The sequence below is a fragment of the Teleopsis dalmanni genome, chromosome 2 (genome assembly GCF_002237135.1).
Source record: "Teleopsis dalmanni isolate 2A chromosome 2, ASM223713v2, whole genome shotgun sequence".
Lineage (NCBI taxonomy): Eukaryota > Metazoa > Arthropoda > Insecta > Diptera > Diopsidae > Teleopsis > Teleopsis dalmanni.
Window position 1 is genome coordinate 67221508 of NC_051847.1, and position 23513 is coordinate 67245020.

Here is a 23513-nt window from a genome sequence, read left to right on the forward strand (position 1 = left end):
TTATTTGCTCGGTGTTGTGGTGGTGTTCTTAATTCGTTCTCATCGTATGTGTAAAAATATGAATAAATTTATTTGTTTTTGTGTATGAAGAAGTGTTGTTATATTAATCAAATTAAAAAAAATTGAAATATATATTGTGTTCTTCGATAATTGTATTGTGTGGAGAAAAGTGTTTGAGGCGACGCGCTGTTGATTTGATTTGAGTTATACAAAATTTTGGGATACACAAGAATGAAGCAAATTTAGCTCCTCCTAACCTTAAAATATTCATTCAACCGTCGAAACGAAAAGCACGTTGAGGCGAATCTATCAATTAAAAAACAAACCCCTGCCACGCTCTCTTCTAACGCTTTATTAGCGCTTGAAGTGCTCTTGGTTTAGTTGTTGGTTTGTGGCTGTTTGGCTGTTGGCTGTTCGGTGTTTGTACTTAAAGGATAAATCAGCTGTTAAAGCGAATACCCGTAGTAGAATTTTTCGTACGTGGGCATTTGTTTAGTTTTAAAGAGTGCAGAGATGGAGCAGCACGGGTCTGCGAACGGCGGTGATAAAATTTCAAATAGTATAAAACAACAACAGGAAGCAATTGAAGTTAACAATAAACAAGAACAAATGGAGAAATCAAATTCACCGAAACTGAATCCAAGGCCCGGCCTAAAGTTAAACAAAATGAACAATTCGGAAAAGAAACGTGTTTATAAAATTGTTCTGACTGGCGGTAAGTGAATTTAAAGCAAATATTAATTCTTTTATTTATAATAATATTAATATTTTAATAATATTAATTTTTTTTATATTCGTATTATTTTTTTTTATATTAGTAACAATTTTTTTTATATTAGTATTATTTTTATATTAGTATTATTTTTTTTATATTAGTATTATTTTTTTTATATTAGTGTTATTTTTTTATATTATAATATTATATTAAATTTAATATTTTAATATTAATTTTTTTAATAAATAATTTTTTAATAATATAGTTTTTTATTTAATTTTTATTTTTTAATAATCATAAAAATCATTTCATTTGTTGTAAGGTTTATTGAAAAAATTAAAATGTATCTATTCTGTTATATATATTTTTTTCGTATTTATGTATTATTGGCTTGTGTTGGGGGTAGTTTCGTTATCAACGCGCACATAAACATATCAATGTCAAGGTCGAGTTTAAAGGCATCGCCGTATCGCCGTATGGTCTTATGGCAGCAGTGAGAGTACAAGAAGCTGTTGCATTTGTGTTCATTGCATAAGCGCAGCGTAGACGCAAACAAAGACTTGCGGACTTGAGTGTTTCCACACAAGAACGAAGTCTGATAAGTGGAGGTGAATTTTGGGTTTTGTAATTTTGAACTTTCGATACAAAGTAAATTTTTATGGTCGCACATGAGACTGACTGACTACATTTTACAAAAGGTTTTCATAAATTAAATTTACATATTTTTACACACTTTACACACATTGTGGGAAATGAGTATAATAGAGTTTTTTAAATTGTTTTTCTTTAAAGTATATAAATATTTATTTTGGGTGCGATAGATGTTAAAGATTATGGTGTACCGTTGTCCCATTGTATCATTGATACAGATTTATAAATTCCTTATCAGTGTGATTTAGAATTGATTTAGTTTTCTATGTATTCTATGAATTCGATTTAGTGCAGTTTGTTTTAGTGCAGTTCGCTTTAGTGCAATACGACGCTCTAGTGTTGTTCTTTTAGTGTAGTTCGCCTTGATAAAGTAAAAAGAACAATGAATAAATTATATAAATATATTATTTACTACAACTGATTTCTTTGTCCCCTGTAAAGATACAGATATATAAATTCTTAATCAGCGTGACTTAAGATCGATTTAGTTATAGCCATTTTTCTATGTATTCGATTTAGTGGAGTTGTTTTAGTGTGGTTCGCTTTAGTGCAGTAGAGTCTCTAGAGTTGTTCTTTTAGTGTTGTTCGCCTTGATAAAGTAAATAGAATAGTGAATAAATAATATAAATATTTTATTTACCACAATTGATTTCTTTGTCCCTCTTAATGATACAGACATATAAATTTCTTATCAATGCGACTTAGAAAATGATTTAGTTATAGCCGTATTTTTATGTATTCGATTTAGTGGAGTTTATTTCAGTGCTGTTCGCTCTAATGCATCTCGCTTTAGTGCAGTACGCATGTAATCGTATGTAATCGATTTAGTGGAGTTTATTTTAGTGTAGTTTGCTTTAGTGCAGTATGCTTTAGTGTTATTCTTTTAGTGTTATTCCTCTTAATAAAGTAAATAGAACAGTGAATAAATTATATATATATATTTTATTTACCACAATTGATTTCTTTGTCGCTTCTAATGATACAGATAATTGAATTCTTTATCAGCGTGACATAAAATTAATTTAGTCATACATCTTTCTGTTTTAGTTTTAGTGCTATTCGTTTAGTGTTGTTCGCCTAGAAGAAGAAGTAAACAGAACAGCAAATAGTATACAATAAGTTGTGGTGTACCATTGTCTATATAAATAGAACAGCTAATGGTCTACAAAGTATATAGATATTTTATTTACCACAATACATCTCTTAGGTTGCGATGAACCTATATTCACTCTAATGATATAGATAATTAAATTCTTAATTAAAATGACTCAAAATTGATTCATTCGTATTCGTCATTCTCTCTGTTAGCTTTAGTGCTATGCACTTTCAAATAATTCGAGTAACGTCTAAGCATAAAAGTTTTAATCTCCATAATAGTTCTCATAGGTTATGGTGTAACATATTATTGTTTAATGAGAATAATAGCAAATATTCGATAAAACATAGAAATTTTGAATACAACGCAGTAGATCTCAAAGGTCATGTTGTACCATTGTCCCTTCCAATGACACAGATATTTAAATTATTCATCATGGGAAAAGTAAAAGGCGCATAATAATAATTGTTTTTTAAAACTATAAAATAAAGCAAATTTAGTTAGATTAGTTCATATTTTTTTTTTAAAGGAACAATAGAATTTTTTCTGCTCTATTTTGTAAAGACAAAACCGTCTGTATGGACATAAGATTCAAATATTCGTGACTGTTTTGAATTGAAATATGAGGTTAGCCTATATCAGCGAGATTGAATACCCATTTGTTTAGGTAAAACCATCTGGAAAAATAATTTATTAAATTTAGTATACAACATTATATTAGATAAATAGATATATATATCACTAACTCTCTATGGTTTGTAACCAATAAAACACATCGTTATTGTCTTTATATATACATCAGCTGTTATTGTAATAAATATCATTTGTTGCAATATATGCTATTTATTGTAATATAAGCTTTTTATTGTAATAAATGCTATTTATTGTAATAAATGCTATTTATTGTAATAAATGCTTTTTATTGTAATAAATGCTATTTATTGTAATAAATGCTTTTTATTGTAATATAAGCTTTTTATTGTAATAAATGCTATTTATTGTAATAAATTATTTTTATTGTAATAAATGCTTTTTATTGAAATAAATGCTTTTTATTGTAATAAATGGTATTTATTGTAATAAATGCTTTTTATTGAAATATATGCTTTTTATTATAATAAATGCTATTTATTGTAATAAATGCTTTTTATTGTAATAAATGCTATTTATTGTAATAAATATCATTCATTGCAATATATGCTATTTATTGTAATATAAGTTTTTTATTGTAATAAATGCTATTTATTGTAATAAATGCTTTTTATTGTAATATAAGCTTTCTGTTTTAATAAAAACAATTAATTGTATGTAACATAAATTGTGATCAAATCAATGCAATTATTTTTGTTTTAAAATTACTACAATAAAAACGTGGATCATTAATCATTTAATTAGATGATTCAGCAATCACATATGGTTTGTATAATGAATCATATATTTATACAAATATAAATCGTTTTTGTGAGACTAATTTATAACTTAATTTGTATAAAGAGTACTGTTTAGAGCAATATAAATAAAGCTATGTTTTCAACATATTATAATAAGTCAAAATAACCAGATTGAACGTTAGTAGATAACTTATGGTATTGCTTTTATCAAGTAACGATTGAACTAATAGGTTAACACATTTGCTCATAATTCATTTAAGTTAGCACTGATTTTTACAACAAAAATTTATCATTATATTATATGGTTATTTCGATTTATTATAATATGCTCACAGGCATAACATTATTTATACTGCTTTATTTTATTGCGTATCTCACTTCGTTAGGAACATAGAATAATAATATCAATATTAATAATATACAAGAGTATATTATTATGATTATTATTATTTTTATTATGATTTAAAGGTAAATTTTTACTGTTTTGTTATTTCGTTCAATGGAGTTCACTTATTTTTTCTCATATCAATTTTTTTTATTCAGTTGTATATTTGTTTTATATTTGCAATATATTATTGTGAAAAAAGTAGAAATCTTTTAAAATAAAATTTAAAGTTTTCTTTGAAATTAGCAAAAGTACATAATAAATTTCATAAAAATATTTTTATTTAATATTTGTTGTTATTAACTTCCGTACTTTTTTGCTTTATATTACGATTAAAATTAGTATTCATTTTAGCTTATTATTTGATTAAAAATATTTAAAAAAATTAAAGAAATGCTTGATAATATTTTCTAATATTTCATATTTCTATTAACTTTTAGTGATATTACATAATTTCTAGATATAACGTTTAATAAATTTATTGCGTATTCCCCAACTTATAATTTCACTTATCTGAAGACTTTGTATAGTTTATTAGCTCTATAAAAAAAAGTTTGTTTATTTTTTAAAACTGCTATAAATACACAAACACATAAATTTTTATTATTTAAAAATGCTTATCAATTAGAATAAAGTTATATATATTTGTGTGGGAATATTATATGGGAATATTTTTACAAAAAATTTTCAAAGCTTTACGGACGTAGTAAACTAGTTAACTTTGCAATTTTTTCTATACTTTGTGATACGACTGTTATATTCAGAATTAACACCTATAGGTAGGTATAACCTATGATACGTTTTATGGGATTTCTAAAATTAAAATCTTCTATGCGTTTGTATATCATTATAATACATAATTTTTATGGTGCTCCCTTTCTTTTTAATTAGTTAACAGATTTTATACAATTCGTATTAAATAAAATTAAAATATTTATTAATTCTATTTCACATTATAAGATCCCCTCCCAACAACAATCTTTAACACTATATTATCTTCTTATTATGTAGTCATAATCAGAGCTTCGAACAGGAATTGAATACTTGACCGAATACCAAAAAAACCTTTAATAATGCTGATGTGAAAACCACAACCAAAGAAAATACAATATTGCTTAATATCGGTTCAGCATCGTAGAGTTAGATACCTTAATTATTGACTCTTATTTCTATTTAGTTATAATTTAAATAAATAAAAGTTAAAAGTTTAAGAACAGTTTTGATTTCTAAATCCAGCAGTTCGTTTTTTTAGTTGAATTAATTAGTTAAGCTATTTCGAAAGTATTGAAGTATTAATATATTTTCCGATATATTTTCTGACGTAAATATATCAATCTTCAGGATAGCCAAGCTGCCATTAAATCACTGGTAAGCATCTCAGCCACTACAATTATAACTCAAAACTGTAAGTCTTCCCTCAATGACCTAGCTAGGTGCGTTAACGTTCAACTCATTTGGGTTCCTGGTCTTGCCAAAGCAGGAGCTCTTCTCCCTGATATTCATTTATCAGTTATTGGCGTTCCACTTGCAACAACTAAACTGGCAATTAAATAAAAATATCTAAATATAGTCAAGCAACAATGGGCTTATGAGTGTAGTTGTCAGATTTCTAGGTTGATTTGTTCTAATTTGGACAAAAAACGTAGTCAGTACTACGGTATCGGTGCTGACGGATCACTGCTTAATAGGGAAGCATGCTATAAGACTAGGCCTTCCTTATAATGACCTTTGACGTGGTTGTGGCTCTGAAGATGTGGGGAGAAACTGTGTTTCATCTCATGTGTTACTGCTCATCTTTAGCTAGGACAAGATCAAAAATCTTGGGGGTCCCTTTTCTGATCGATTTGACTGAGCTGTTTGTTATTAATGTTGTTAATGAGGGAATCGTTGCCTTTTTTGGCGTTGGTCGTTTATTGTTCACCTTGTCTATATACAAACTAACACTATGACTGTGGTACTACAACGAACCATTATTTGAGCTCAAGTGGGCTTTCTTGGTGCACAAGGCCGCCACTCCAACCTAACCTAACCTAACTTAGGCTTGTAACAAACACGACAGAATTTTTCCCTCTAACTTCAGACTGGCACTGCACCTTTGATTTTTTTCTTATTTACTATAGTATTATCTATATCATTATTGTTGTTATTATGATTAGTGTCTTTTAATTTGTTTATATCAATTTGCTGTTTTTCTTTCTACTCTACTTGGAGATAAATTATTTTTTGTCAAATCATTCAAATCATTTTCGGTTCTTGTCAACTTATTCCAACATACACAGTCGATATTCTTTGTTTAAATATTTATTATTTAAATTTTCAATTTCATAATAAATTATTTAATTATAAGTACAACTCTCATATATTATTTTTATTTGGTGTAGAAAAAAATTTCATATTATATGTTTACGTATTTAATTTATTTTTTTATTTAAATGTATTCTAATTTGAATGTATGCAAATACTTTTTAGTTTACTTTATAGTTTTTTAATATGGTCGATTAAATTAAATAATTAATTAATATTTACAATATAATTCTCTAATTATATTTTCTAATGAGTTTGTAATTTAAATTGATAACAATGTAAATATTGAACAGTAATAAATTTTGATTAAAACTAGTTTTAGATTATCAAAATAATTATAAAATTGATTAAAAAAATAAATGTAAAATAAACAGTCACATGTTGCTAAGAGATTAGCCAATTATCAATTCAATCATATAAATAAATAAATACTAAATATGTATATATGTAAATATATTAATAAATTTCAAGTGACACGCGTTCTTAAATTAAAAAATTTTTTTTTCCCTCAAAGTTGTGAAATTTTTGAAATTAAATAATTTGTTTTGGCCTCACTCAGATATGCCTCTTTTTCTGATTATGTATATGGTACTGTTTTTTTGATAATTAAAAACAATACTATATAAATACATATAAGTACTGTTATTAAATATAATATATAATTAATAAATGTTGATAACAAACAGAAGATTTAATTCTAATAAATCTGTTTTTCTTTAACAATAACATATGTATCTGCTTCAAAAGTTTTATATTACGTACATATATATAAATATATATAATCGTATAATGTGTTAATATTTATTCATGCAAACTTAACTAAAATTTAATTTCAAGTGATAATTCTTATGACATTCAAGAGCAATGGTGATTAATATATATATTTTTTCATATGGTTTTGAATAATATCTTGTGAACAATTGCATTACAAAATAAACAAACGTCAAATAATTTTAAAACTACGTCACCTAAACCCTAATTATATATCAGAGCAACTCATATATGAAGAGATTATTCTCGAACATAAACAATATATGTCATATCTTATTTTTATTTAACTTATATTTATTTAAATAATTATATATAAGGCATATGTCAAAGTCCATTGTTGCAGAACTTTTTAAAAAAACTGTCTGTAGTCAAGTCATCTCATCTATTTAGTTGTATATAGAGAGATTATTCTCGAACGGATGTGATATATGTGATATCTTATTTTTATATCTTTGTTTTTATAAAAGTCCAAAGTAAAATAATTTTTAAAATAGAAACACCAAGTAAAGTTACTTTCAAGTTGTAGAGATTATACTCGAATATAAGCGATATAAGTCATATCTTATTTTTATTTATTTAAATAATTATGTATACGGTGAATGTCAAAATCCAAGTTGCAGAACTTTATAAAAATAAATGTCTGTAGTCAAGTCATCTATCTAGTTGTATATTGAGAGATTATTCTTGAAAGGATGTGATATCTTATTTTCATATCTTTGTTTTTATAAGATGAAGTCCGAAGTAAAATAACTTTCATTATAGATATATATAGTGATGTTTTTTTACCTATTTGTATATTGCAGTAATTCACAAATAGAGAGATTACTTAGGAAAGTGTGTAATATATATCATATCTTTTATATGCATTAATTTAATCATATTTTACATTCATTTATATTATATTTATACTAATTATATACATTTAGACTCGTGAGGTAGAATTCAAAGTAGCAGAACATATTAAAAATAGGTGTCTTTAGTGAAGCCATCAATTGGTAATAGTTGTTAAGATAGATCCTTTCTTCACTGATGTATGACAAAAATTACATTTAAATTGAAACATAGTTATTTGTGTTAGAAGTGATAATATGTTTGCGTTTTCGATATAATAATAATTAACATCGAAAAAAGAGTTTTGTTTCAAGTGTGGAACAATAATCATCGTAACGTTTCAAAAAGAAAAAAGAGTTTTGTTTCAAGTGTGGAACAATATTCATCGTAACGTTTCAATTGATAGACCAGGTTTATGATGATAATTCTTTATTCCTTTCCAAAGTTCATGTTATTATTGTTATAGCCTGATAGGATCTGATTGTGAAGTCCCTTTGGGAGATGTTTAACGGTACTTGGTCGCCGATGGTTCCAGAGTTCATGATTTGATTTGATTTGAAATAGGTCTTGAGGAGAATAAATAATTCTTAGAAATGATAAATGATGATGTGTACCAACGAAAATCGTTTTTATTATATATTCCATAAAAACCAACCGTGATTTCAACAAATATCACCCATAATCTTAAACGAAAGTAATGAACTGAAGGAATGAAAAGCACCATTTCTTTTTAATTTTGGCCAAATTGAAATTATTCTTAATAATCGATAGTTGTGACCGATTTTTTTGAATGAGGTTGAATTTTGATCGTCAATCACTTCTGGTATTCAACTGATTTAGCATTGTTTGTCTTTTAACTTTTCAGTAAAATACTTTTGTCATGCAAGGAAAGTTATCATTCAATAGACCTGTATCGACATCCTGAAGAACTGTTACTTTAGTTGTAATAATTCCACTTTTATTCTACAAATCTTACGAATTTTTGACAGTGCTTTAGTTAAGTGTCCTCTTCACCGAAAGCATGTAATTGCCTATGAATATATTTATTACAAATTGTATTTGATCGAAATCCACTTTTTGTAAAAGATAATTTTATTGCTTTTACTTAAAAGACATACATTTTAAAAACTTATATTAAATATCGCTGAAATGCATTGTATTGATTATCACCATTAAATATTATCTATAATTTTTTAAATTCATTTCAATACTCGAAATAAAAATTAAAGATAGTCTTGATAATCTAAAAATAATTAGAACACATATGTTGCTAAAAATATAAAATGCTAAATGTATAATAATTCTTTAATATTTTTTATATCTATTTAAAATTTATTTTTAATAGACCTATAACCTATGATAATATATCATTGGTGTAGAGTGAGTATGTTTGGCAAATAATTAGTTTTTATACAATACTTTAAAAATCTGATCTAATGATTAGAGGTAATATAGTCTGTTGATATCAAAACTGTTATCAAATTTATTTATTTTTGTCATATTTATTTGGTATTAGGTAGAATAAGCTAAAGACGATGGAAGAGTATGGTGGGAGAAGAAATATTAACATTAAATTTTATTCATTATAGATGTGACTGGAGGCGTGTCACATCTGTCTGACAAATCAATTAAATTCAGATTTGTGCAATTGATAGTATTGATATATTATAGGCATATAAAATTACTACCTAACATATTGATATACATCAATATCAACTGTTTTTATAAGCAGTGGTTTTGAAAATAATAGGTGGAGACCTGCTGAAAACCTGTTTTTTAATGAAATGCGATATCGAACATTATACTCATTCGTATTTGAAATAGTTTTTTTCGTTGTAATCGTTGCAGATGTGTTTATAATAGTAAGTAATAAATAAATGGATGTGATGACGTATGAGAACTCTATTAGCCGATGTGCCATATATGTCAGAAGTCCATAAGTGTGGCAAGCTTAAATAGTAGCTTATATGTTATAATTAAGACAAGGATTTTAATTATAAAAAATGCGCCAATTACTTCTTGTATATGAGGGTCTTGAAAGTCAATATGGGATACCAGCGAAACATTAAATCTCATATATGTAAACTACATTATGTATAGTTTTGTCTTGTGTTGTTCTTCAGTGTTTATAGTGTTTTATATATTATTATTTTTAAACACTGCTTTGTTCTTCAGAACTTTCTGACGAAATTTATATTTATCATGTGCTAAGAATTATTAGCAATAAAAGTAATAAATTGGACGCCTTTCAATTAATTGACCTTATCAACAGAATTCTATTATTTAAATTTCAATTTGTATTGCTGTTGAAGTACTCATAAATCCTGACTCATATAAAAATTTAAATAATTGAAAATATGCCCAATGAATTTTAAGTAAACATACTTGGGAACATGTGCCTAAAATTATTTGTACAATGTTAAGATTATTTTATAATGTTAAGATTATTTTAATTTAAATTAATGTGTAGGTTTGACATAGAGATAAGATCCAAAATTTATTGACTTTCGAATCGATTTAAATCGAAAGGTATACAATATATGTTTAATATACACCAGGACTTCCTTTTATGTCTTGCGCTTAACAATGAAAATACACAGGTTTATCAGTGAAAATGGTTTTATTGTTTTGAGACTGTACTGTTTTCTTGTTAAAACTGTATGGCAGATGACCTGTCGATTTGACGTTTTAAGTGCTCCAAAACTCTGTTTGAGCTGATGTGTGACAGCTCGCATTGTCGTGTGGTGGAGGATGATCTTCGGCAGTTGGTGTTCCCCAATTCTCCGAAGACTTCCGGAAAACAAATTGTTGTGTACCACTCAAAATTGACGTTCTACTGGTTGACTGGTTTATCTAAAAAAAAAATGTGACCAATTGCTTGGATTTGTTCCATCCGCGGACAATTTTTGTCGGATTTTGTTTAGTTTGGAAGAACCAAAGAGTGGATTGCTGTTTTTTGTCGGGCTTATAGGTGTAAATCTATGATTTGTCACCTGTCTCGATGTCGTAAACATGTTTTGAGCTACCTCGGACATAGTTTTTCAGCATTTCCTTGCATCACTTAATATATGGCTTGTTTTGAGCGATTGTCAAGTTATAGGGATATTAGTCGTATGTCGTATGGTAGATATGCTTCTCAGGTCGCTGTAGACTATTGTATAATCCCTTTAACAAGTCATACAGCAGCTGTGAGAAAATAAAGAAAGTGCTTTAGATCTGTTTTGCCATTCATCAGTTCACGGGTAGAGTAAATTAAACATTCTAGTGTTACTTGATCAATTACTAGATTTCGCCTTCAAAAGTATTTTGTGCTTCATTATTGTATTAAATCCTTCAGATTATTTAAATGAGAACGTAATAAATGTTGAACTCTTTTTGCTTTTAAGTAAATTTGTGTCTGAGATAAGGAGTTCTCAATAGCTAAATATTTTATTTTATTTTTTATTATGAGATAATGTTTTAATAAGAACGTTTATAGCAATATTGCTAGGACTAATCTTATCGTGACATATATTGTTAGGGTATACTAAGACTGCATATTGTTTATATTTTTATTAAATAAACATACGTTTATTTTTACAAGTGCATATAAATAAATAGTATTAAAAAGTACCACAGACAATGCAGTTAAAACTGTCTAGACTTAAGACCTGCATGGGATGCATAAATATTTTTATGCATTTTTTTTTATTGTAAATAAAAAGGTTTTGTCGAACAGTATTGAACTACAACAACAAAAATTCATTTTATATTATTTTAATTAATTGAATTTTTGGCTGACCATACAGCTGTTTCGAGTATTGCCAAATATCCATCATCAGTAGTCTTGGAATTATTTCTTGTGTTTAATTATTCGTAAATAATTTTTTGAGACTTGTAGTACCAGGGATTAAACTCGTGCCCTGCCAAATTTGAAGCTCAGAGTCAGCGCTCTTTAACCAACTGACCCAAAGCCGTACTTGACTTTTTATGTTCGCTAATTTTTCTGGAGTTTTGTTAACATATTTTGCTATGAAAGTTTTATTAACAAATTTACTTGCTATGTTTCTATTAGAATGAAATTATAAACCAGCTGTAAAACAATTAAATTAATTAATTATATTTTTATTTTTTAATGGTTAAATTTCAATACTATTCTGTTTGTAAATAAAAGAAATAGAATAATTACTAGAAATATCTCTCTGCAAATTTATTGTTTATATTTTTAATAAAAGAATAAATATTTTTTTGGGAATTATTTTTTATTAATGAAAGATACAACGTGATTAATCTATTTAAATATAAAGTAATTTTTTGCTAAACAAATTATTGTTTAATTTTAATAAATATCTTAAACTTTAAATCTTAGTTTTAAAAGTAAAAATCTTTGGAAGCCTTATTTCCTGCAGTATTTCAAATAGATACAATTTAATTGTTAATATATTGAATATTCATTCGTCTAAACTACTTTTTATAATACTTTATATAATTTGATGATTTTAAAAAAAATGTATTTTGTAATTTAAATAACAAGATTAATTAACACAATAAGTGAATCACCAAAAAAAAATACAACTTTCAATTTTAAAAGATTTTTCTCATAGATTAACTACATCAAAAATGCTAGTTTACACTTGCCAAATGAGTTTTGATATTAAAATATATTTTTTTATTTTAATTTATTTTTAATTTAATTAATTATAATAATAATTATATAATAATTATTATAATAAATGAAATAAATACTAGTATAATAGGGGATTTATTTTTTAAACGTTGTATTCTTAAGCTACGTATACATTTTTAAAAAAATTACATGGCTTCAGTGAAACCTTAGTCTCCCTTTGCACTCAGGAATAATTTGGAATCAGGGAATTTATCTCTATTACTAGTTTGAATTTGTCCAGCTTTTTCAAAGAACTTAACTTGATTGAGAAACAGACTAATTTAGTCTGTAGGATATAGCTTTCTATGTTTCTGAATCAATATAATTTCTGCTATTTTAAACTATTGAGTAACGTTACCACGGTAGATGATTCCCTTACAGTATTGGGTATTATATATTACCCAAGGATCGGGTAGTTTTTTTTAGCACTTAGTTGTTATGAGGTCATAACTTGAAGAACTCTTCGTTTTCAAGTTTCTTGATAATATTTTTCACTTTATTTGTTGGAAATTAAGGCCTGATTATTGGTACATTTAATTGAGTGCCTAAATAGGATTTTGTACATAGGTTTTATCAAAAAAAAGGATGTGGTGATAACGGTGCAATCACTTTGCATGAATGATCTGAAAATCATTCGGCTTTCTTTGATTCTGTTTTTATCCACTTACCATCTTCATTTCGATTCGGTGGAGATTCTGAAATTTGAGAACTGAAAATTTGAAGTTAAAATTTACAGAACCCTTCCACTGTGTTAAATTTAATTGGACATATTGAGTTTTAAAATCGGTAATAAATAAATAGCTATCTGTTGGTACATAAACTACTCGTATTCTGTTTTTAAGTAAGATAAATCAAATGATCCAAATTTCTTAAAGTGGTTTAAGTGGTTTAAGTTGTGTTGGTATAGACCATTATTGCCCCATTTAAAAAAACTAATAATTATATTTATTATTTATTAATATCTATTAGCTACTAATAGTTATTTACTTCTGATAAGAGTATTCAATTAAAAAATGTTTGTTTTGAACAAATATTGTAGATTCTATGGTATGTTAGGTAGGTTGGAGTGAACGGTCTTGTATCTAAAAGCCCACTTAAGCACAAATAATCAGCAATTGTGGTACCACAGCAAAAGTGTTGGTATGTACATTGACTGAAAGATCAGTATTCAAACAATGTCAAAAACGGTGACGACTCCCCCATTATGTAAAGGAGAATCAACCTGACAGTTATATGAATTTGGCTAAGTCTCTAATATTACAGGATGACAGCTCGGTAAGAGAAGGCGTCCCGAAGACACTGACACATGAGATAAAACACAGTCTCCTCCTCATTCTCAGAGCTATAGCTGTGGCAGAAGTTATTATAGGGTAGACTCAGTCTCATAGCATATCTTCCTATTTTGCAGTAGCCCGTCATCACAGATACCGTGGTGCTGAGCAGGTTCCGCCTTAGTTAAAGTAGCTGACTAGTGCGTTTTTTTATCCAAATTAGACCAAGTAAATCTAGATATCTGAGAATATTGTATGTGGAGTGCGTTGGGCTGAGGTAATTCTTTTGTCTCTAGAGTTAATGTAGCGTGTACTTGTGTGTATAATAACATCGTTTGTTTGTTAAATCTTTGGAACAGATTATCAATTTTAGCTTGAATGAATAACATCATTTCACATAAGGTTTACCACTATGTCTTTATCACAATTAACCATATATGGTATATTTTATATATTTTTCTATTTTATTATATACAAAAACATCTGTTTCTGTAATAATTAACAATATATGAGTAATGGATTTTTATAAAAATTTGTATAAATATTTTCAAAAAGCAGTGTTTTTTAGTAGTGTTTTCAGAAAAAGTAATCTTAGAAAGAAATTTTATAATATATTAATTATAGTAAACATTAAAATGTTCTGATTCTGTTTTTTATTAGAAAAATGTTTTCTTATTTGTTATTATGTTATTGTACTAATTTGTAATATATTTTAAAGCTGAGATGGTAACACTAAGTGTGCAAAAAATAATGAAAGACATACTCACCAATACAGGAGTCAAAATATATTTATAGTTAATTGCTCAATGTTTGTCAGAGCTAAAGCTATGTACCTATACGAAAATAAATGTTTTATTCAAAGATAACAACCCTCAGTTGTCGATCATCGTCGCACATTAGGGCGGTTTGACCATTCCCTATTTTCAAAACCATTTCGATTTGACTCTGTAAATATTTTGACTGAAGTGTTCACTAGGATTTCGAAAGTGTCTTTCGACAGCCTTCCTCGATTTTCTTCCTCCTTCTCATCACAGTTTGAATAAAAGGCTGATGCTATTATAGTTAGCCTTGTAGCATAGATTACTTTTAGACAATATCTTTCCATACTTTTTTAGATATACAGAACCATATCTCCATGTTCTTGTAAATAGTCTTTTTCCTTATTTCGCAGTGATATTTTGGGCGACATGTTGGCGAATCTATAATTAATAGGGCTATGTTGTTGAGGCTCATGGTGAATTGAATTGTGATCTATCATATTTTAGTTATTATATAGAATATCATAAACTGTGGTTGTAGAAATATTAAAGGCTCTAAAAACACCATTGTATACTTGTTATTGTATATAATTATTTATGTTAGACATATCTGTTGTTATAAGCAGTGTGAATTCACTTCCTTCAAGAGAGCGAATTTGATTAATTTTAATTAAATTTAAGTTTACCAGTAAGTGACACTTGACCGTCGTATACAATTGACTCCGGGACATGTACTCGTTCGGTTCTTAAATTTAACAACATCTATCATATTTATTTAGAAGCTTTTAAAAATGAAATTCGTAAGCAGTTATTGTATTATTACAATTTTTTTGATAAGTCATGCATATGATTAAAGTTTTGTTGGAAACAGTTAACCATCATCGTCATCATCAATTCCTGTATCCACTCAGTCAATCAAACTCAATTAGCTTTTAAAGTGATTTTTTATAAAACAATTTACGTATTATTAAGAGTTCAAAGATTTATTAAACACATTTTTAAATGAACAAATAATGCCACATATTAGCGTTTGGCCCATTAAGGCTGGCATAAGCTAATATTTCTTTCAAATTTATATATTTTCCTAATTCCACATAGTCGATTGGCAAACAAAGTAACTAGTAATTATATTTCCCATTCTAAGGATCTCATAATTTGCCAGCTCACTACTACTAATGCTAACTTACAACTTTTTGAATAAAATCGGAGAGTCAGAAACAGGTAACCCATACCAGTTGAGTCAAGTATACACCTTTTCCTAGGAACACACAAAAGGTTCATTCTAGTAATCACTATCATTACTTTACTTACATTGTTCCTTCCATGTTTCTTAGTATATTATTAGACATAAGTTTTATTTACTATTAAAAACAAACAACTTAATAAAGCAAGATATGTGTTTTTCTATTAGTCTGGCAACACAATAAATTAATTATAGGGCCGAACCTTGATCAAGAGCTACATGCATATTTTTTATTATGTTTTTTTTTTTCGAATAAAGTGAAATTATCTCAGTAATGTCAATAAATGTCATAAATTAAATTTATGATTGTTTTTAACAATTTTTAGTTTAATTTAAAATGCAATTTACTTAAATGCTATTTACTTATTAACTTATCACAGTTTGGTTGATTTAATTTATTCGAAATTATTTGTAATTTCCCTGTCACGTTGCTCGCTATTGTCAAGTGCTCCAAAGCACCTATTAGACGGGATTTGTAGCCGTCATTTACTGCCACAGTCAAGGCTAATTACATAAATAATGCACTGCAGCCAATGCAATTTCTTCGCAGATCTCGCCTTGCTATTCTACCCTACACAGTGGGTGGCATGCATATTTTTAATTTAAAATTAAATAATTGGCAGATACTTTGTTATTCATTTTGTTGCATACAATTGTTGTTAACAATTTTAAATTTATTTAAATTTATTTTTAAAATATATTTTTTCATGCGTTGGATACTGCGTCTATACGCAAAGACCATTTTTAAGGTTTTTGCAAATATTTTTTTTATATATAACCTTCCATACTGACCAACAAGATATTATATACTTATAAGAAATTATATGTTATAATAATATATATATTATTAAAAAATATATATATTATAAAAATATATTTCATAAATATATAGAATATTTAATTTTTTTTTTAAATATATAATATTTAAAACAATAATTAAAATTTATATTTTAATGAATTTTTTTTATTATATTTTAGGTCCATGCGGTGGTAAAACAACTGGTCAATCCCGCCTTTGCACATTTTTTGAAAATCTAGGATGGAAGGTATGTAGATACTTTAGTTATTAAGATTTTCATATTCAAACAGGTAATTATAAAATATCTTAAATCCATTTAAAATTATGTTATCTATTTGTATTATTCTATATTCGCCTTCAGGTTAATTTGATTTCAAACATTTTATACCACCACGCATGTACTTTGATCATAGAGATCCAGTAAGGCCTGGTGGTGCATTATGTCTTGAAGTTCTTATATTACTGCAGTATTAAAGTTTTTATGGTACCGCTAAAAGTCTGGTTTTAATTATAATGTATGTTAATCATGCATAAAGTTTTATAAAGTTTTTGAACATTAGTATAGAAGAAGTTTCCATTATCTATAGAAACGTAACTACTTTTTAGCACTTTTTTCGAATAATTATAAGTTTTACAATAATTAAACTAGAAAACCAAACAAGACTTTTAAATTACAGTTTGTTGAATTAAGATTGGCTATTTAAATAAATTATTTTAAGATATCAAAATTTTTATGATATCTAAATTTTGAAGGGATAGGTGCTCTTTTTAGTATAAATATCTCTATTAAAAGTTGAGTAGAATGAATCTGTTTAAATTCAAAAGTTAACCGATTCTTTAATTGATGTCAACCGATCTTATTTATTTGTTTTCTATCGATCTTCTTATTTTATTTTATATTTTTTTATTTTTGATTAATTTTTTTCCATCGATCTTTTTTTTATTTTTTTTCTATTGATCTTTTTTTTATTTTTTTTCTATCGATCTTATTTTTATTTTTTTCTATTGATTTTTTTTTATTTTTTTTCTATTGATCTTTTTTTATTTTTTTTCTATCGATCTTTTTTTTTTATTTTTTTCTATCGATCTTTTTTTATATTTTTTCTATCGATCTTTTTATTTATTTTTTTTCTATCGACTTTTTTTTATTTTTTTTTCCTATAGATCTTTTTTTATTTTTTTCTATCGATCTCTACTTTTTATTATCAATCTTTTTTTATTTATGTTTTTATCGATCTTTTTTATTTATGTTTTTATCGATCTTTTTTATTTTGGTTTCAATCGATCTTTTTATATTTTTTTCTGTCGATCTTTTTTTTTATTTTTTTTCTATCGATTTTTTTTTATTTTTTTTCTATCGATCTTTTTTTTATTTATTTTCTATCGACCTTTTTTGTCCATCGATTTTTTTAATCCCATTTTCCTTGTATAAAAATATGTTGTCACACAAATTACGATACCGGTTTGAGAACCTATACAGCTTTTTTTAAACGTCAGGACGTATGTTAACATTATTATTAAATCCCTACTTCCTTTTCGAAACTCAGGTTGATGTAATAGACGTAACTTGTGTATAAAAAAGTTATATGGCACGTAATAGCATTATTTGAAGAATAGAAGAAAATAGAAAATATCCTTATCTGATGAAAAGAAGAATAAAATGTATCATGTTTACATTATTCGAAAATTGTGTTTTTGGCGAAGATAGTACTTGAAGGGAGTAGCAATAATGAAATTTGCATTTAATTAATAAATAAGATCAATTGCCTCTTAGAGATAAATTTACATCGAGAATCGCTAATAATGTTGTATAGTTTATGTGTGATCTTCGATCAGCCGATTATACTTATATACCTTATAACTTAATGTGCCTAACTTTTTTTTAACATTCCTAACCTTTATTTTTAACTTGATTATATTATATATTAATAGAAATGATTACATTTTAACGAAATATATACTCGATCGATTCCTGGTATCAACAATTATTTGGCCTTACTATAATCTTCAGATTCCTTTTTTATATAAGTACTCGTAAATCAATAGGAATACTTCAATTTATAGTGTAAAATAGTCTGAAATATTTTAGGAGACTTTATGAGATACATGCCACTGTATGAGATCTAAGATTGCTGCTCCATGTTAATATCATAAAATTTAATATTATTATGTTCTTAATTATTATTATAATGAACATAAATGAAATGTTGTAAGCGCTGAATAAATCTGCAATACTTAAGTATAATAATTAAAAGCCAATACATTTTCCCGTGTATACTAGCGCTTGTGCATACAAAATTGCTTAAGATAAGATATTGTAGCTACATACATTCTTTCGACGGAATGTGAAAATTAAGATAATGATATGTTAGTATCAAGTCGAATTTTATGAAATATATCGTTTAATGCTTCATTATGATTTCTTATTAAATTTTGAAATTTTCGAAACCCAAACAACAATGAGCATATTCATATTTTCAGGTATTCCGTGTGCCTGAAACGGCTTCCGTACTACTCAGGTAAATGCCTTAAATAAAAAATAAATTTTTAATTAAATTTTGAAAAAAAAAATATATAAGAAATTGCAAAAGTAAATGTAAAATAGTTTTGCTGTAATTAAATTTCTTGGCATAAATTTAAAAGTTGCTTTTGATAAAAGTATATTTAAGCTGAAAATGAGAAAATCTTAAATTTTTTTATAACAAAAATGCTGCAAACAATTTGATATTGTGTTGTGCGGTGGCATTCAAATTCTACTACTATATCGTTTCGTTTTTCTCAAAAAAAAAAAAAAAAAATAAAAAAAAACTAAATAAAAAATAAAAATTAAATTTAATTTAAAAAATCTCGATATAAAAATTTTGTTGAAATTTAAATTAAATTTGTATTTAATTTTATTTTTTAAATCTAGTGGCGGTGTAAAGTTTTCGGACCTGACGGAAAAAGAAGGTAATTATAAGACATTTTTTAATTAAATAAATATTTAATTTTTAATTTTATTTTATTTTATATATTTTTTATACAAGTATATTAAAAATATAATTGTTGTATTATACAGAAATTAATAATATAATTAAAATATTATATAAAGTTATAACTATAAATATAGTATATAAAATTACTATATATATATAATAAATATAGCACCACTAAATACTTGATATATAAATCACATATAATAGTAATTAATACATACCATAAGATATCATAGTATTAAATATAAAATACAATGATAGCTAAATAATATATATAAATTTTTTTTTTAAAAAATATGAGTAATATAATGTAAAGATATTCATATAATATATATTATTTAACATATTACTTATTTTATCTAAAATAATTACATATTGTTAAATATATGTAATTATAAAATATATATGTAAGTGATAATAATGGTAATAATGTAAGTATTTTACTTTTACATATATATTTTTTAATTATATATATAGTTAACAATATATAATTATTTTATATAGTACAAAATGATGATATATTACATATTATATAAAACAAGAGACCACATATGTCGCGGTGTTATAGTATTTTCCATTAAATTAATTCATATTACATATAAGTATTTAATATAAATATTTAATACTAAAATTTATTTTATTTATACAATATCTATATGAACATATCTTTTATATATACATGCATATTACTTTCATACTCTCTCCATTGTCTATGTTTTATATCAATATTTTATATACATATATTGATGATACAACATATCGTATTTGTTTCAAAAAGTAAGCGGAATAATGTATGCTTCATTATGTCAATTGTTCTTAAATATATTTCTTACTCCTTCAAAATAATCCCAACTAGAGACAATACACGAATGGTAATATTTATTCCAATTGTTTCCAAACTGTTTCCATCGTATTCTTAGATCGAAATATTAAAATCTATCATATTTGGAAAGATTCGGATTTATTTATTAATATACAAGTATTCTCCTTGAATTTAATTCAAATATTCCAAAATTTTTTGTATATTTCTAAATCCATCTTATAGAATAATTGGTGAGACATTCAAAATAGACCTCTCTGGTTTCAAGCTAAAATTTCCTTTTCCAAGTCATTTTTCCAAGTTATACGAAAAGGTTATAAAGTAGAATGCATTTCTGGAAAATATACCACATGCAGGAGGATTTTGAAGTAGAATTCACGTAACCATCGTTTTCATCCACTAGTGACACAGTACATTCTTAGTGATAGTATATTCTTTTTCTGCATTTAGGACCGTTTTTGGCGATTTCATTCTTCCGATCGCATCTTAGGTCGACTTTCTCTACTTTTTTCGATTTTGTTGGTATACTGTCACTGAAGGAGTTATTTACAGAGTGTGGTAAAGTGAATTCGTAAGTCTTATCAAGCCATACTTGTGATACAGCGTTACTTTTTTTTCTCACCAAAATTTATTTTTAATTTTCATGTGATATTTTTTCCAATCGTTTTAAAAATATTAAAAATTGTCATATCAATGAAACTATATATATTGATATAAAATATCAATGAACCTTAAATATTTAGTGTGCGTCACATTTTAAGATACACAAAATCTTCCAGTTGTTGGTACTTCGGCTAAATAGTTGTTTTTCACAAGTCACCATGTATATATCAGATCAAATACTTTCATTCATATCAGATCAGATCAGAGATATCTTCACGTATTTTAAATTACAAATTTCGGATACTTTTTGAGCAGAAAGTATAAGTAATATACATCTATATAATATATATTGTATATATAATATATAAGACAGTACAGTATTTATAAGATATATACTATATAGTTTTAGCATACATAGCATTAATTCCATATTTGCAAGCAATTTTTTTTCAATATTTTACATTTTGTTTTTTAAATAATTTTAGATTTTGTTTTTTAAATAATTTTAAATTTTATTTCATATTAAAACTGATTTCTTTTTTCTAACATACACTATTTAGTGACCTATTAATTTTAACAAGCAAAATAAGTTCAATAAACTTATTTTATATTTTTATATTGACTAGCATTTTTCGCAAAATTTAAAAGTAAGTCAAGCAAAAAATTCTTTATTGAATTAAAATGAAATAATTCTTAATTCTGCAACTCGATAAATTGCCAGACTTGCTAATCATCAAATTTCATTACTCATAAAAAATTAAGGCACAGTAAAAATTAAAATAAAAAAGAATTCAATGAAATAATTTTCATATAGAACGTTTCAAATTTATGTTTAAATTGAAATACAATAATTGCATAACTGTCAACAATATGTATATTATTGGATTCAAATGCCAAATACGGTTCTAAAAAACATGTAAATATTTATTTTATATTTCTAAGTCAGCAAAAATATATTAGCACTTAAGTTTACAACATAAACGTAGAAATCCATAACTGAGTGATGTTACACTTCTTTAAAGACAAAGATTGATTCTGAACTTGCTAAAACCCATTCCGTTATTTCAACTACTCTTTGTATTTTTTAGTATTTAATAAAACTACTATATATTATGGTATTTTCCTATGACGAAAATACCATGGGTAAAGGCGAATTTAAAACATCTACAAGTATTAGTCAGATATATGGAACAGTCCTTCATATAGAACATAACATGTTCAACTGTAGCATTTAGTAAACCTACAAACACTACTATTCGCCAGCTAGAAATTGCGCAAAGCCAGGCTCTGAGAAGACTTTTCAATATACCATGGTACATTAGGATGAATGACATCCTTAGGGACCTCAAGATTGATTCCATCAAAAAATTTATAAAGGATAGAGCCCTGAAATTATTTGCGAAAACTGACAGACTTACTAAAACCGAGTTATTAAATCTCAGAATGGTTAACGGGGAGGTATGCAAATCTGAGCTCAATTATTACTTAGTCTGATAAAGTGATAAACATTAATCCAGTCAAGGCGTAAAGAGGGGTTTTGAAGATTTCTCTAATTGATAAAGAGTAAAAGTGCTCCAGTGCATTGGCTCAAATAGCTTCAATATAAACGATAATCTTGAAAAATCTTCACTATTCAATATAGAATACCATTCATAAATAAATATAATATAAAACTTCTGAGCTTATCTCGCTGAGGAAAATTAACATTAATAAATAGAATCCAAACTAAATAGATTATTCATGCGATTCAAAATTAAATATACAAACTTTAATCATGAACCCTTATTAACCTACGATCCTCACTCTCCCTGTCTTTTTTGTTCTTCTCTTACCATGGCCTCAATAAAAACAAATGTGACTCTCTTTAATATTCTTGAAATCATATACTAAGTTTTTTCCATCTAGAGATCAACAATTCTTCTATGATATGTGAGATCCTAAGCCTGCATAATTATATGGAAAAGATATGATAATAACGTGTTTCCACTTAAATTTATTTTTAAGGGTTGCATTCAAAATTTTTTACCTTAAATCAGTTGATTTATTTATAATTAGTTCATTTTGTATGTTTTGCCTACATACTACATAAAACAGTGGAAAGATGGTATTGTTGAAAAGATTGCGATGTTGAAATCTATATTTATTTTCAATAGGGCAATTCATAATCTTGGTGAGTCGTTGCAAATGCGAAAATAATATCTTTTACAAAAACAAAAAGTATTGAACACGCATTCGCAACACTTTTGTACTTGCAA

At 26.2% G+C, this 23513-nt stretch overlaps 1 protein-coding gene across 1 annotated transcript in view; it reads left to right on the forward strand.

The window, feature by feature from the left end:
- Nucleotides 1–6: 6 nt before the first annotated feature.
- Nucleotides 7–23513, forward strand: part of LOC119683557 (TRPL translocation defect protein 14-like) — a 29024-nt gene continuing 5517 nt past the window's right edge. Inside the window, exons 1-4 of the mRNA XM_038097272.1 lie at nucleotides 7–715; nucleotides 17040–17107; nucleotides 19342–19379; nucleotides 19772–19809. Of these exons, the coding sequence (XP_037953200.1) occupies nucleotides 514–715; nucleotides 17040–17107; nucleotides 19342–19379; nucleotides 19772–19809 (346 nt within the window). The 5' untranslated portion in view covers nucleotides 7–513. The remainder of the gene's footprint in view (nucleotides 716–17039; nucleotides 17108–19341; nucleotides 19380–19771; nucleotides 19810–23513) is intronic.